This window comes from Anopheles gambiae, chromosome 2, assembly GCF_943734735.2.
Source record: "Anopheles gambiae chromosome 2, idAnoGambNW_F1_1, whole genome shotgun sequence".
Classification (NCBI taxonomy): Eukaryota; Metazoa; Arthropoda; class Insecta; order Diptera; family Culicidae; genus Anopheles; species Anopheles gambiae.
In genome coordinates, this window is record NC_064601.1 from 50,460,485 (window position 1) to 50,471,673 (window position 11,189).

At 38.7% G+C, this 11,189-nt stretch overlaps 2 protein-coding genes across 10 annotated transcripts in view; both read right to left on the reverse strand.

The window, feature by feature from the left end:
- Window positions 1–11,189, reverse strand: part of LOC1274038 (A disintegrin and metalloproteinase with thrombospondin motifs 9) — a 157,191-nt gene that overhangs the window by 78,336 nt on the left and 67,666 nt on the right. The window lies entirely within an intron of this gene.
- LOC1274040 (E3 ubiquitin-protein ligase TRIM37) lies at window positions 8,354–10,774 on the reverse strand. 3 transcript variants are annotated; one of them, XM_061642680.1, is made up of 5 exons: window positions 10,710–10,741; window positions 9,698–10,615; window positions 9,141–9,596; window positions 8,871–9,077; window positions 8,354–8,801 (listed from the first exon to the last, which is right to left on the reverse strand). In XM_061642680.1, exons 2-5 carry the CDS (start codon window positions 10,420–10,422, stop codon window positions 8,414–8,416), a joined length of 1,776 nt encoding a protein of 591 aa, XP_061498664.1. In that variant the 5' UTR covers window positions 10,423–10,615; window positions 10,710–10,741; the 3' UTR covers window positions 8,354–8,413. The 3 variants fall into 3 exon arrangements, with proteins under 3 accessions (XP_061498664.1, XP_061498665.1, XP_313102.5); XM_061642681.1 differs by lacking the exon at window positions 10,710–10,741 and adding an exon at window positions 10,687–10,705; XM_313102.5 differs by having other exon boundaries at window positions 9,698–10,774.

Below are 11,189 nucleotides of genomic sequence, written 5' to 3' on the forward strand. Positions count from 1 at the left end.
CAAATCATCCAGCTTATTCACACATCGTTACTTACTGCTCATTGAGGACAATTTCAACGACGAGCTTTCAAACACGACACAATCGAACGCTCCGGGTGGTCGGCTCATATTGTTGTTGGTATGTAATTGAACTGAGAGATAAATGAAATGACTCGCATGCACATCGACATCATAGTAGGGCATTTTTTACATTTGAATGGCGCTGACATTAATGTGCTGGAGAAATTATTTTATAACCAGCAAGCGTAGAAATGTAAATGAACCAGGATGGACAAAAGATCTGTTTCAATATGAGGCAAATAGAATTATTCCTGTGAGTGGACTGTAGACTGGAGAAGATTGTAAAGCATTAAAGCTACAGGCATCATTCTATGCGTTATCAAACTGGATGAAACGAGAGTTTTAAAGGTTAAAAGAGCATACGTGCTCAATGCTGTGTTAAATATCAGTATAAATCAACAACAAAGTTGAACAATATTGTTTCTCATGTATTGTATTGATTTTTGCTAAAAATTTGGCTCAATTGATATGATTTGACCGATACGTTAATAATGATTATGCGTCTGGTTAATAATTCATCTGGTCAAACATTCAAGCACACAGCAATTTTTGATTACTTACCAACAAAGGTGTTCTCGACAAAACTAAGATTTTGTCTGGGAAGTATTTAGCTACTTATGATTATTATTATTATTATTTATTCCAAAAGTTATCCAGCTGGCGTAAGCTTACATAACATACTTATTTCAATAATTAATGCTATAGAACAGTGGTAACAAAAACGCATCGAAAGACATAACTAGTTTAACTGTCAATTAACCAAATAAATAACATAAACTGTGGATGCGTCATATTAAGCTATGTAAAAAGGTCTGTAAATTGTTTAAGTTTAAGTTCAAGTCGACATTGTTTCCTAGCGAGTTATCATTTTTAATAAAGGATCGTTAGATCCAAAATAAGTCAATCTGAATTCAATGTTGAATAATATCCTGGTTCTTAAAATTCTACTGGGGGCCCGAAAGTTCAATTTACTAAGAATTGACGGGGTGTCTAAAGATCCGCTAACAAGTTTGTGTATAAATAAGCAATGTGCCGTCTTTCTTCTATGTTGCATAGGTTCTAGTCAAAATAACAGGCACCTAGGACAGTAAGAGGGACAAACAGAATTACGAGACCACGGGGGACGATAAAACAATGAAGGAGTATGCTTGCGTTGAACCGATTCTAGCCTATCTATTAAATATTGCTGTGTCGGAGTCCAAATAATTCTAGCAAATTCTAAGGTAGGACGGACAATTGCACAATTCAGAGCTTTTATACTGAATGGATCTTTGAAGTATTGCTTCATAGTGGTTCTGTAACGTTAGTCTGCTATCTAAATCTAAACACCTAAATAGCGGATCACATTATTACGCGGCACTGATCTATCATCAATTTTATAATCGCAAATAATGGGAGATCTTTTCCTAGTGTAGGATATAACAAAGCATTTCGATATGTTGAAACGCATACAATTGGAATTACACCATAAGTTAAATCAAGTTAAACAGTTTTGAAGAGTTAAACAATCGGTTTGATCTGATATCGGTAGGGACATTTTCATATCATCTGCATGAAACAATTTTTCGCAATATGGTATAACGTAAATAACATCATTTATGAAAATGTTAAAAATAATAGGGCCGAGAATACTGCCTTGTATTGGAACCTCGGACGTGTTGGTGAATGGTGCAGATAGAGAGGAGGAAATATTCACTGCAATAAGCCTATCACTTAAATAACAGGAGAGCCAATAAACTAGCGCCCCATTTACTCGGTAGCTTGAACGTTTTGAAATTAGCATTTAGTGAAAGAGTCAGAGGCAGCACTGAAGTCGGTGTAGATTATTACGTCTACCTGTTTTCCGTTGTCCATTGAAGGATAGCAGGTGCTCAATAAAGAAAGAAGGTTAGTTTCAATTGAGCGGTTGGGTAGAAAGCCGTGCTGTTTGTTGGAAATTATATTTTTGAAACCACTTGATAGGTGTTTCGAAAATTTTGCTGACTGCACATAACATATAAATACCACGGTAATTACATATGTCATTTCTATTTCCATTTTTGTAAACCGGGAACATGCATGAAGATTTAAGTGCTTAAGGGAAGCATTTATCAAGTATAGTAGGATACATTTGGAGCTGTACCGTTGCAACATGCTGGACTAGATTTGGTCAAAATTATAATTAAGAACTCAACGAGCTTAATGCAAGGTTCAATTGACTTATTTATATTCTTTTACAAATATTCCAATTTCCTTTTCATGAGGATCTGCTTGATTTGGCAACAAATATTACAAAATGATACTGTTTGAAGCATCGCATAGATTCTGGCTTTCATTTGACTTTCATGGAAAAATATTATTTTTTGACATCGTCTCAAAAGCACTGAATTACTGAAAAAACTAAAAACAGCACATCAAGAGAACTAATTCTATTTCAACGTTAGTACCGATCTTTTTAAATGCGTTTGTTTGTTCCTAACTGGATACGAGAAATAACGAACAAGCGTGTGCGACAGAAAACCGATGGCTTGTTGCAATTGGGTAGGAAGACATAGGACACGAAGGACTTGTAGCAGTATGCAGTTACCGAATAAAACTGATGTAATACGTGCATCAAGAGTAAGCGAATCATCTTTCACAACAATCTAAAGTATCTCTCCTTCGAACTAAAAAGTGAACATTGCTCTAATGGGGTTTTGTATTCCTTCCAAGCAGTGCTTGACCATAGAATTCTCTTTGCTTTGAAAATGAAAGCAATAATTTCTTTTGCCTGACAATGGATGTTACCCACTAAGCGCTAAGCTAAGCAAGCATTTAATATTTTCAATTTATCACGGTTTCAGTCTCCCAGCTCAGTGCTCGTCTGTATATCGGTCGGTGGTCGTGACTGGAGGGATAGGTTAGTAACATGCATCCCGCAAGAATGCATGATTGCGCTCTGTTCCTTTTACCTGCTCCCCCCTTTATTGAAGAGGGGAGTGGAACCCTACCCAGGGGTCAAGTCATGGTAAAATAAAGCATAAGATTAATTACAAAGTTACTGATAGCTGGCAGAATTATTATAATAATCATATTTTAAACTGGCAAACAAATCTTACCCCGGCTTTACCCGTTCGGTAGAAGGCCTCGCGCGACGGCTTCGTTAAACACTATTCATTCAATTTATTCTGTTAAAGCTCTAATGGGCTCCAATCAAACGAACTGACAAGGCGTTGAATATTAATGCAAAAAGGTGGAAAATTAATTACCATCAAGCATCATGTGTTTCACGCAGTAAGCAAAATATCTGTCTCTGTAGGTACTAGTACACCTGTGACTGCACGAATGAAATGGAACAGGGGTCTGAAAACTTTTGAGTTGGCAGGCCTCTTTGCTTCACAAACAGCGTTGTTGGGTCATTTTGACGTTACCTTTAGCTGATAGATGAACGATTAAATCTCCTTTCCATAAAAAAGTACGAATAAATCAAAAACTAAAACATCTCATCTCGAGTTTCGTTTAAAATAACTAATGGTATTTTATTATTATCATTATTATTATTATTATTATTATTATTATTATTATTATTATTATTATTATTATTATTATTATTATTATTATAAGTATTATTATTTAAAAACATTTTATTAAAATAGACACTATGTTTTTACTGCTTTGCAAAGTCATATCGGGTAAAAATTGTAGGCTTCAGAGGGCATGCGGCTCGCGGGCCGTAATTTGGAGACCCCTGGAATGAAACACTGAATCGCAGCGAGGGATACAAAAATCTTCTTTACTTAGGCAGATTGAAGATAATCGACAAAAACCTCAGTGTTTGTTAATACAACGAACAACTTGAACATGTTCAATATAAAAATAAATGCACTTTAATGAAGAATAGCCCCTTTGACCTAAAGTCCTAGTTTAACGCAAGCATATAGTTTTTTCAATACCATCAGAACATGAAAAGAGCACAAATGTGGATGAGGGAACAGTTGAATAATTGAAAATCAATATTGTTTATGCTAATTGTGCAAATTGTGGTTTATCGGCCCGCGGCCGTATTTAATTGCTACTGATTTGTTTTCACTTCCGACCTGCTATAGACTATCGTCGCTCCTTGCGGCATTGTCACTCCTTGCACCGTTTTCTCTTTTCTCAACCAAGTTTCTTCGAGACAACCCTCAAGAGTACGAGCTTGTTTAATTTATTCCCCACCGTTTGTGGACAGATCTCTCGATAGTGTCATCGATGTTTGCATTCAAGCCAAGTGCGATGCAGTTACAAGCAAGATGCACCTCTTCATGGTTGAACGCGTATTGTGTGTATTTCCCGGATCAAGAGCCAAAGAGGGCTTAACCGCTGCGCAGAGTCGTAAATGAAGAATCCTACTTCCCCGTTTGGTTTGCTTACCCTTTAACACCTTTACATCTGCGGGCCAGCCCCAGTTCCCCAGTGTCACAAGAAACGAATGGCGCCACGACAGATTCTTGACAATTTAAATGTCTCTTGTTTTTATCGGCCTATTCTTTGCTGTTGCTTTTTTATTAATACCATTATTGATTTAGCAAGATAGTGAATGACTCTCGACACACACCATACATTAAGGCAAGGGGCACCCGTTCACCCATTAACCATTTTTGCAGGCAATCAGTGACAACAGTAGTTTGTCGGGAATGTGGATGTGAAAGAAAAGCCTTTTCTCTCCCCCTCCGCTCCAGATCCTAGAGGGAACCAGTTGTGTGCGCGTGTGGAGAACTCAATGAACGAGGGAAATGGTCGTTTTGTTTTATACGTGCATCGTACGCATTGGATAGTTCACAACATCACGGAAGTAAGAGTTCAAGGCCGACGACTGTCGTTAACTGGGAGTGGGGTCACATGATGTCCAAATAACGGCAATCTTCTTTGTTTTTAATATCCATTTGGTTGCTTCTGAAAATGCTGCTGTATCTCTTGGACGACATGGGTTTATTGCACCAAATAAATGGAAATGATTGACAGACAGTCGTTTGACTGGTTTTATTAACGGACGCATTTCCTTATCGACGCTACATCGTTTGCAATGTTTGAATTTTATTGAAGAAAGTTTTCAATGGTTTTCCGGCACTCAGAATTAATGTTTTGATAAAAGTCATTCAATTCACCCCCAATAAAGCTGACTTTTTACTTTTGCTACTTAAACTTTTATTTCCCCCATCCCTGAGATATTCGCCAAACGAAATGAGTCGAAGGCAGTTCATTTATCAGTCATCTCGAAAACAAACACCCAACCTCCAATTTTGATCACTCCTTTTCTTAAATAACCCAATTCCAAGCGATCAGATAACAAGTTGAAGCAATTCAAAAATCGGGTCCACTTCACCCTCATCATCGAGACTAATCGATTCCGATTATCGGTCGTTAGGTGGCGTTTACTCTATAGCTCTGGAGGCTGTCTTTCGCATTTCAATAATTCAATCTGATAAGGCCACTCATACTGCCATATTCTCGACTCTGAGTGCGAGCTACCAAAGTGGACCCTTCGGAGAATCTGCGATCGACCAGCTGGACAGGCTGCACACAGGCGATGTATAAATTACTGCACGTACGGGCACAGGTCAGGCAAGTGAGTCTGACGTGCCGATAACTAGATTCCATCCACGTATGCCAGAAGAAGAAGCATGCCGCTACGGAAAACTTTGAAATAGGGACAGGAGCAACAGGAGCGAAGAGGAAACGTATGGCGTCAGTGCAAAAAAAAAAAAACAACTATTATGCGAATTTCTGGTGCCACTAATGAAGCACAGCTGGTACTTCAGAAAATAACGATAATTACACCATGCTGTGCAGATCTGGGTGTTAATGCGGGTTAGTGGCAAAATAATCGAGGCACTTTGTTTCTGGAGATCGGCAACAGCGCAGGTGCGGTTTCGATCACCTCCGACTTTAAGTCGGCCAGTGTGTGTCACTCCAGTCCCGCACGATAAACGGATGCAATTATGCAGCAAATCATTGTCATTTACTCCTAGCTGGATTACGATTCGTCCCGATGATTGGTTGCCCCTAGGCCTCTAAGCGTGCTGCAACCAGGACGGCAGCAGACATCACTAGCGCAACGGCAGTTTGCCTGCCCGTGAATCATTCAAGGAAATGACAAACGTGTACGTGGCGTAAAATTTTCGAGGTCAGTTGGTGGCGTTCTCGACGACAGCCTACTGATTGTCTGCCACCAAACGATGGTATGGCGTGATCTACACTACACCCGGAAAAGTCGGTCACTCTTGATCACGCAATACGCGACGGTAGCGCATTACTGAAGTGGTCAGGGAGTTTAAGGAAATGAGCAACACTAGTTTAGCGATCTCTATTATACTTGCATGCAAAATTTAACATACATACATACAAGACCCCAGTGCTAAATTTGACTAGTGGTGTTTTCACTATGAAGGAATGTTCTGAAGGCGAATGTCACACTTGCGCTCGACCGACAGTTCGTGACTCTTTAGTACCGCTCCAAGAGCGTTCACGAACAAATAGTGCATAACTGCGCAGGCCTAACCACTTGACAGTTGATTTATGATTGGATTGTGAATTCCGTATTAGCCACCCTGTTTGGTTCTAAATGCAACGGATCACGTGCTGGCAAAAGGGAGGAAAAAAATAAATACTCGATTTGCATACACATCAATGATCAGATGACGCGACCGGTCGTGTTCTATCGATCGCCTTTGATTTCACTTTCCGTGCAGCTGTCAGTGCATGAAGTAATGCTTGGCATAATTCATAGAGCATACTCATATACAATTATTTTAGTTTTCATTCTAATGGATTGTAACATCAGTATGGATCATACAAATAAAATGAATGTCATGAAGCATGTTTTTTTACAAGAGAATACTACTTACATTATCAAAATAGTACAACACAAAGCAACAATATATTTGTATTACACAGCTATGGAATCACATCAATCAGTCACATCATAACAATAAACGCCTTTTATTCATTATATATTATCGCATTACATTGCGTAACTATGCAGAAGGGTATAGAAACACAGGGATTTCATCCATTTTTTTCTTCTTTTTTACTTTTTCTAAATTTGAATTGGATTGAATTTAAAATTTCACTTTATTGCCAAATAGTTCAACAATTAGCATATATATTTCCATGTGATGCACAGCACTTTTTCACGTCAAAGCGTCTGACTGCCTTGAAGCGTTTGATATGTAAGATTTTATTTAAAGGATTGTTGTGTTGCCCTACAGCAATTAGAAGATCTCACTTTTTCGAAAAAGTTTATTCTTTTGAACAGACGGCTTGCTCATCTCATCAGCCATAGTGTGGCATTCCTCAAACATTTTTTATATGAATTTGTATTTTCCTGATTTGTGTTGCCGATAACAATATTTATCTACCTTATATAATACACATTGATCGACAATAATAAATGTATAAAAAGTCTATAACAAGACCAAGATTGAAAAAGTTTAAATAGTAAAGTATTTTCCCATTATACATTAATTAAATTTAATGATGATTAACTAAATGATGATTAACTTAACGAAACATCTCTAATGTAATTAATGAAGAAAACTTATTTATATTTGAAGCTAGCATTCAACATGATTGAAGTGATATACAAGATGCTTCGAAAAAATAGAAAGGAAAATTATGATTAATACAATAAAACGATTCATGAAATAATAACTGATTTACCATCTTTACCGCGTAGCTTTATTTGGTACCGATGCTCACAGATTTTTTTTCTAAATGGTGTAATAGTATATCAAAGTTCATTTCTCTCAGTACGCGGTATTCTTAAAAGATACCCGTATGATCACTGTCCATTTGAACATAATAACAGACGCTACACCACGAGCTAAGTGCCGTATAACGGCTGACGCGGTGTTGCATGCCAAAAAATCGTGACGTTCTGCGTAACTTTTTACATTCCTATTCTTCTTATAATCTCAACCCACCCATACTATCGCTGCCTCGCGACGAGTTTCGCCGTTTACGGCAGGCAATGCCTTCACGAGTTAATGCGCAAACGCAGCGCTAAGCGTTTGCGCAGTACCGGTAATCGGTAAGATCAAGTTCAATGAAATCGAGTCTGGCCGCCGTGTTTACTGTCGTTGTAACACAAATTTGATGGTTCTCACGTGGGTAAGCCACCACTTTCGATAGCTACCCGGTATACGATTTGATTTATAATCGTGTTCAAATGGCAGTTCACCATTCTGGTTTGCTGTATGTGAGTTTGATGGCGTGAATTTCATTACACTACCAAACGACTCAGAAAAGGAAAAAAGTTGCTAAACAACTGAACAATAAAAAAAAATAGAAAATGTAAGCTGGGATAGTAAAAATGCTTTTTATTGTAATATTCCACGATTATATAGAAGCACGCTTATTGTTGATCAGTGCTGGGAGACTTGGTGAAAAGATTTTTAACGAAGCTTATGGAAGTTTTGCGCAGCCGTGACTCTAGCGGTTCCTGTGACGTAGTGGGTTTGCAATCGTTGGAAGCTACAGACTCTTTCCGCTGTGGGTACATATTTCCGAAAGCTTGATCATGATACTGGCGGAAATAGATCAGCTTCTGGGTCGCGTTTGGTGGCTTTATAGTTAGACGAATTGAAAGTGAATCCTTCTGGATGTAACCATTGTTGATTAATTCTTCTCGTCCCAAAAACGATTTCCACCCGAAAGGTAGCGATGGTTGGATACAATATTCTAGCGATTTTTTGACGACCTTTTTATCATTTTGGTGCAAAATCGCCACAGTAAAGTCGTATCTGTAGTAAATAAAGTGAGTTTAATTGAGATTGATCAGTTTTTAATTACGGACTTGTCGGAATTCTTACTTGTTAGCAATGCCCGAGCAAAGCTCGATGAAAATGCTCAAAAATTGCCCTTTACACTCGGCATTCCCACCAGGGTAGATCTGTATCCGCCACCGGCCACCAATATCATCATTTAGAATGTCAGAATATAGACAATTAGACGATTTTATTGCATCAACCACGTTGCGAACGGTTATCACTTCGGTTAAACAGTCTGGATGGGCTAACCTGAAAACGTCAAATATATCATTACTTGAACGATTCTTTGTACGTTTTACAAATGGGGCTTACTTGTTTAATTGGTCAACTTCAGTCGTCAATAGATCTGCTCGTTTTTTCATTTTCTCGTACTTGTCGATCAGGTTGAGTGCTCGAACAGAAAATGTAAGCTCAAGTGCGTCGTTCTCAAGAAACGATTCCTGCAAGGACTTTAAGTCGATGAAATGATTTTGACCCCAGCCCCTCCGCAGCTCGAAAAATGCTTCATCCTCGTAGCGGTGATTCCTAGAGCTGCCCAGCAATTCAATCGAATAGTGATAGTTTCCAACAATCCCGTTGTACAGCTGTAGGAAAATACTGAGCGAGGTGTTTTTGGCGTCTTCAAACCCACTCGGATGTACTTCCAAACGCCATACGGAACCAATATCATCCGTAACTAATTCTGAATACTGAACTTCATTCGTGCGCCTTACTGATGAGTACTTATTTACGATAAATTTCCATGTTGATGGTTCGGGTATTAGGTTACTACGGGTAATGAAAAGGACACAATTTCGTATTAAACAACAACAACTACGTTATATGAATATAATCAATCAACATTACATATTTTAAATGGAAATGTTTACCTCTTAAAACAAGGCGGTTTGACGTTCAGGCAAATTGTTTTCAAACCTTCGATGACTTGTGTGCAGGACCTTTCAATCTCCGACTGCTTCGTTACGAGCTCTTGAGGAGAATTTTGTCCCACCGTCGCCTTTACGGACAATAGTGCAAATTGATGCTTGTCCAATTTCTTTGTCAATATATCGGCCCACGCATTGATTTCACCCGTTTTTGCATGGAACTGTTGATGTATATCTTTGAGCTCCTGTTGTACCATCACATTTATGGTCTTTATCAGATTATCCTTAGTTTGTTTCACCAGCGCTCGTTGTTTCTCCAACTCCTCTGAAACGCGACGATCAGTTTCGTTAAATAGCCCCTGTGTTTCTAGTAGTATCTTTTCTAGGTGTTGCTGTATCTTTCCAGAGTCAAGCATTGTCGACGATGCGTCAAATTGATCTGACTTGCTCGTGTCATTGTCGATGGGTTTCGATGGATATAACGGACTGCCTTCAAGAATCTTAACAAAATTATCTATTCCACACGGGCACCGACAGTTCGGACATGCCGGATTACCACTTTCTAGCTCCGCCTTTTGTAACCAATCACGGATGCAACTGTAGCAAAACAGCTTCGAACATTGTGGACAGAGCCGAGGATCGTCAATGTGTCTCATACAGATCAAACACTGTGATGCTTCACTAGCCCACTGCACGCGCTGATCTTCTGAACTAGAAGCCATTGGCATTAAAGGTGGTCAATGAACGATTAATGATAAGCTCTGGTTAATCTCGAATGATCGTGCTAATCGGCTAGGCCATCAACCACATATGTATGCTTATCATGAATGCTTCTCACAGAACAGCTGTTGCGACGGTGTACTTATCAGCTGATTGGTTTTTGTAAGTCCACTGTATAGTTTTTTCACGTAAATTGGTCCTCTACAGAGTGTTTACGAAAATATGAAATAATTTTTAAGTTCAATTAAATTACGAGACGAGAATTACAATACCGAAAAACGAAAACCGAACCTACACAACATGTGGATCACATCCGACTGAATTTTCACAAGCGGAAAAATAAGAGAAGGTACAACGAAACTGAGAAAACCATCAACATTTACTCATTTTCTTGCTCTCTTGAAGGAAATCTCTCTAAAACGCGAGACCCACCCGAATGTGTTCTATTTTAAGAAGACCATACGAATGATCCCATTGTGCGATGTTGGTTCCAACCCATGTCTGTTTGTATCGCGAGATGCTCAACGAACATTAAATGTTTGTAGGAAAAGGACCGAACTAAAATGGAGAAGCAGCAAAAGAGTTTGGGATCGTATAGGTCATGCAAAGCATTCGGAGATGAGCTGAACACGGCAATGACTTTCAACATTTGTTACAAGGTTTATAATCACGCGATGAATTCGCCGAATATCGAGAAGTCTAAAAATAATTTCAGTGTTGATCATGGCTGAGCACCAATTTTTGAAGCATCGGCAATGCACACATGTGACTAATC

Coding starts and splice junctions, on each gene's coding strand:
- LOC1274040 (XM_313102.5), bottom strand. CDS start 10,422: ATGCCAATGGCTTCTAGTTCAGAAGATCAGCGCGTGCAGTGGGCTAGT. Junction 9,597..9,697: donor AAACCGCCTTGTTTTAAGAG/GTAAACATTTCC, acceptor CATTACCCGTAG/TAACCTAATACCCGAACCAT. Junction 9,078..9,140: donor GAAGTTGACCAATTAAACAA/GTAAGCCCCATT, acceptor TGACGTTTTCAG/GTTAGCCCATCCAGACTGTT.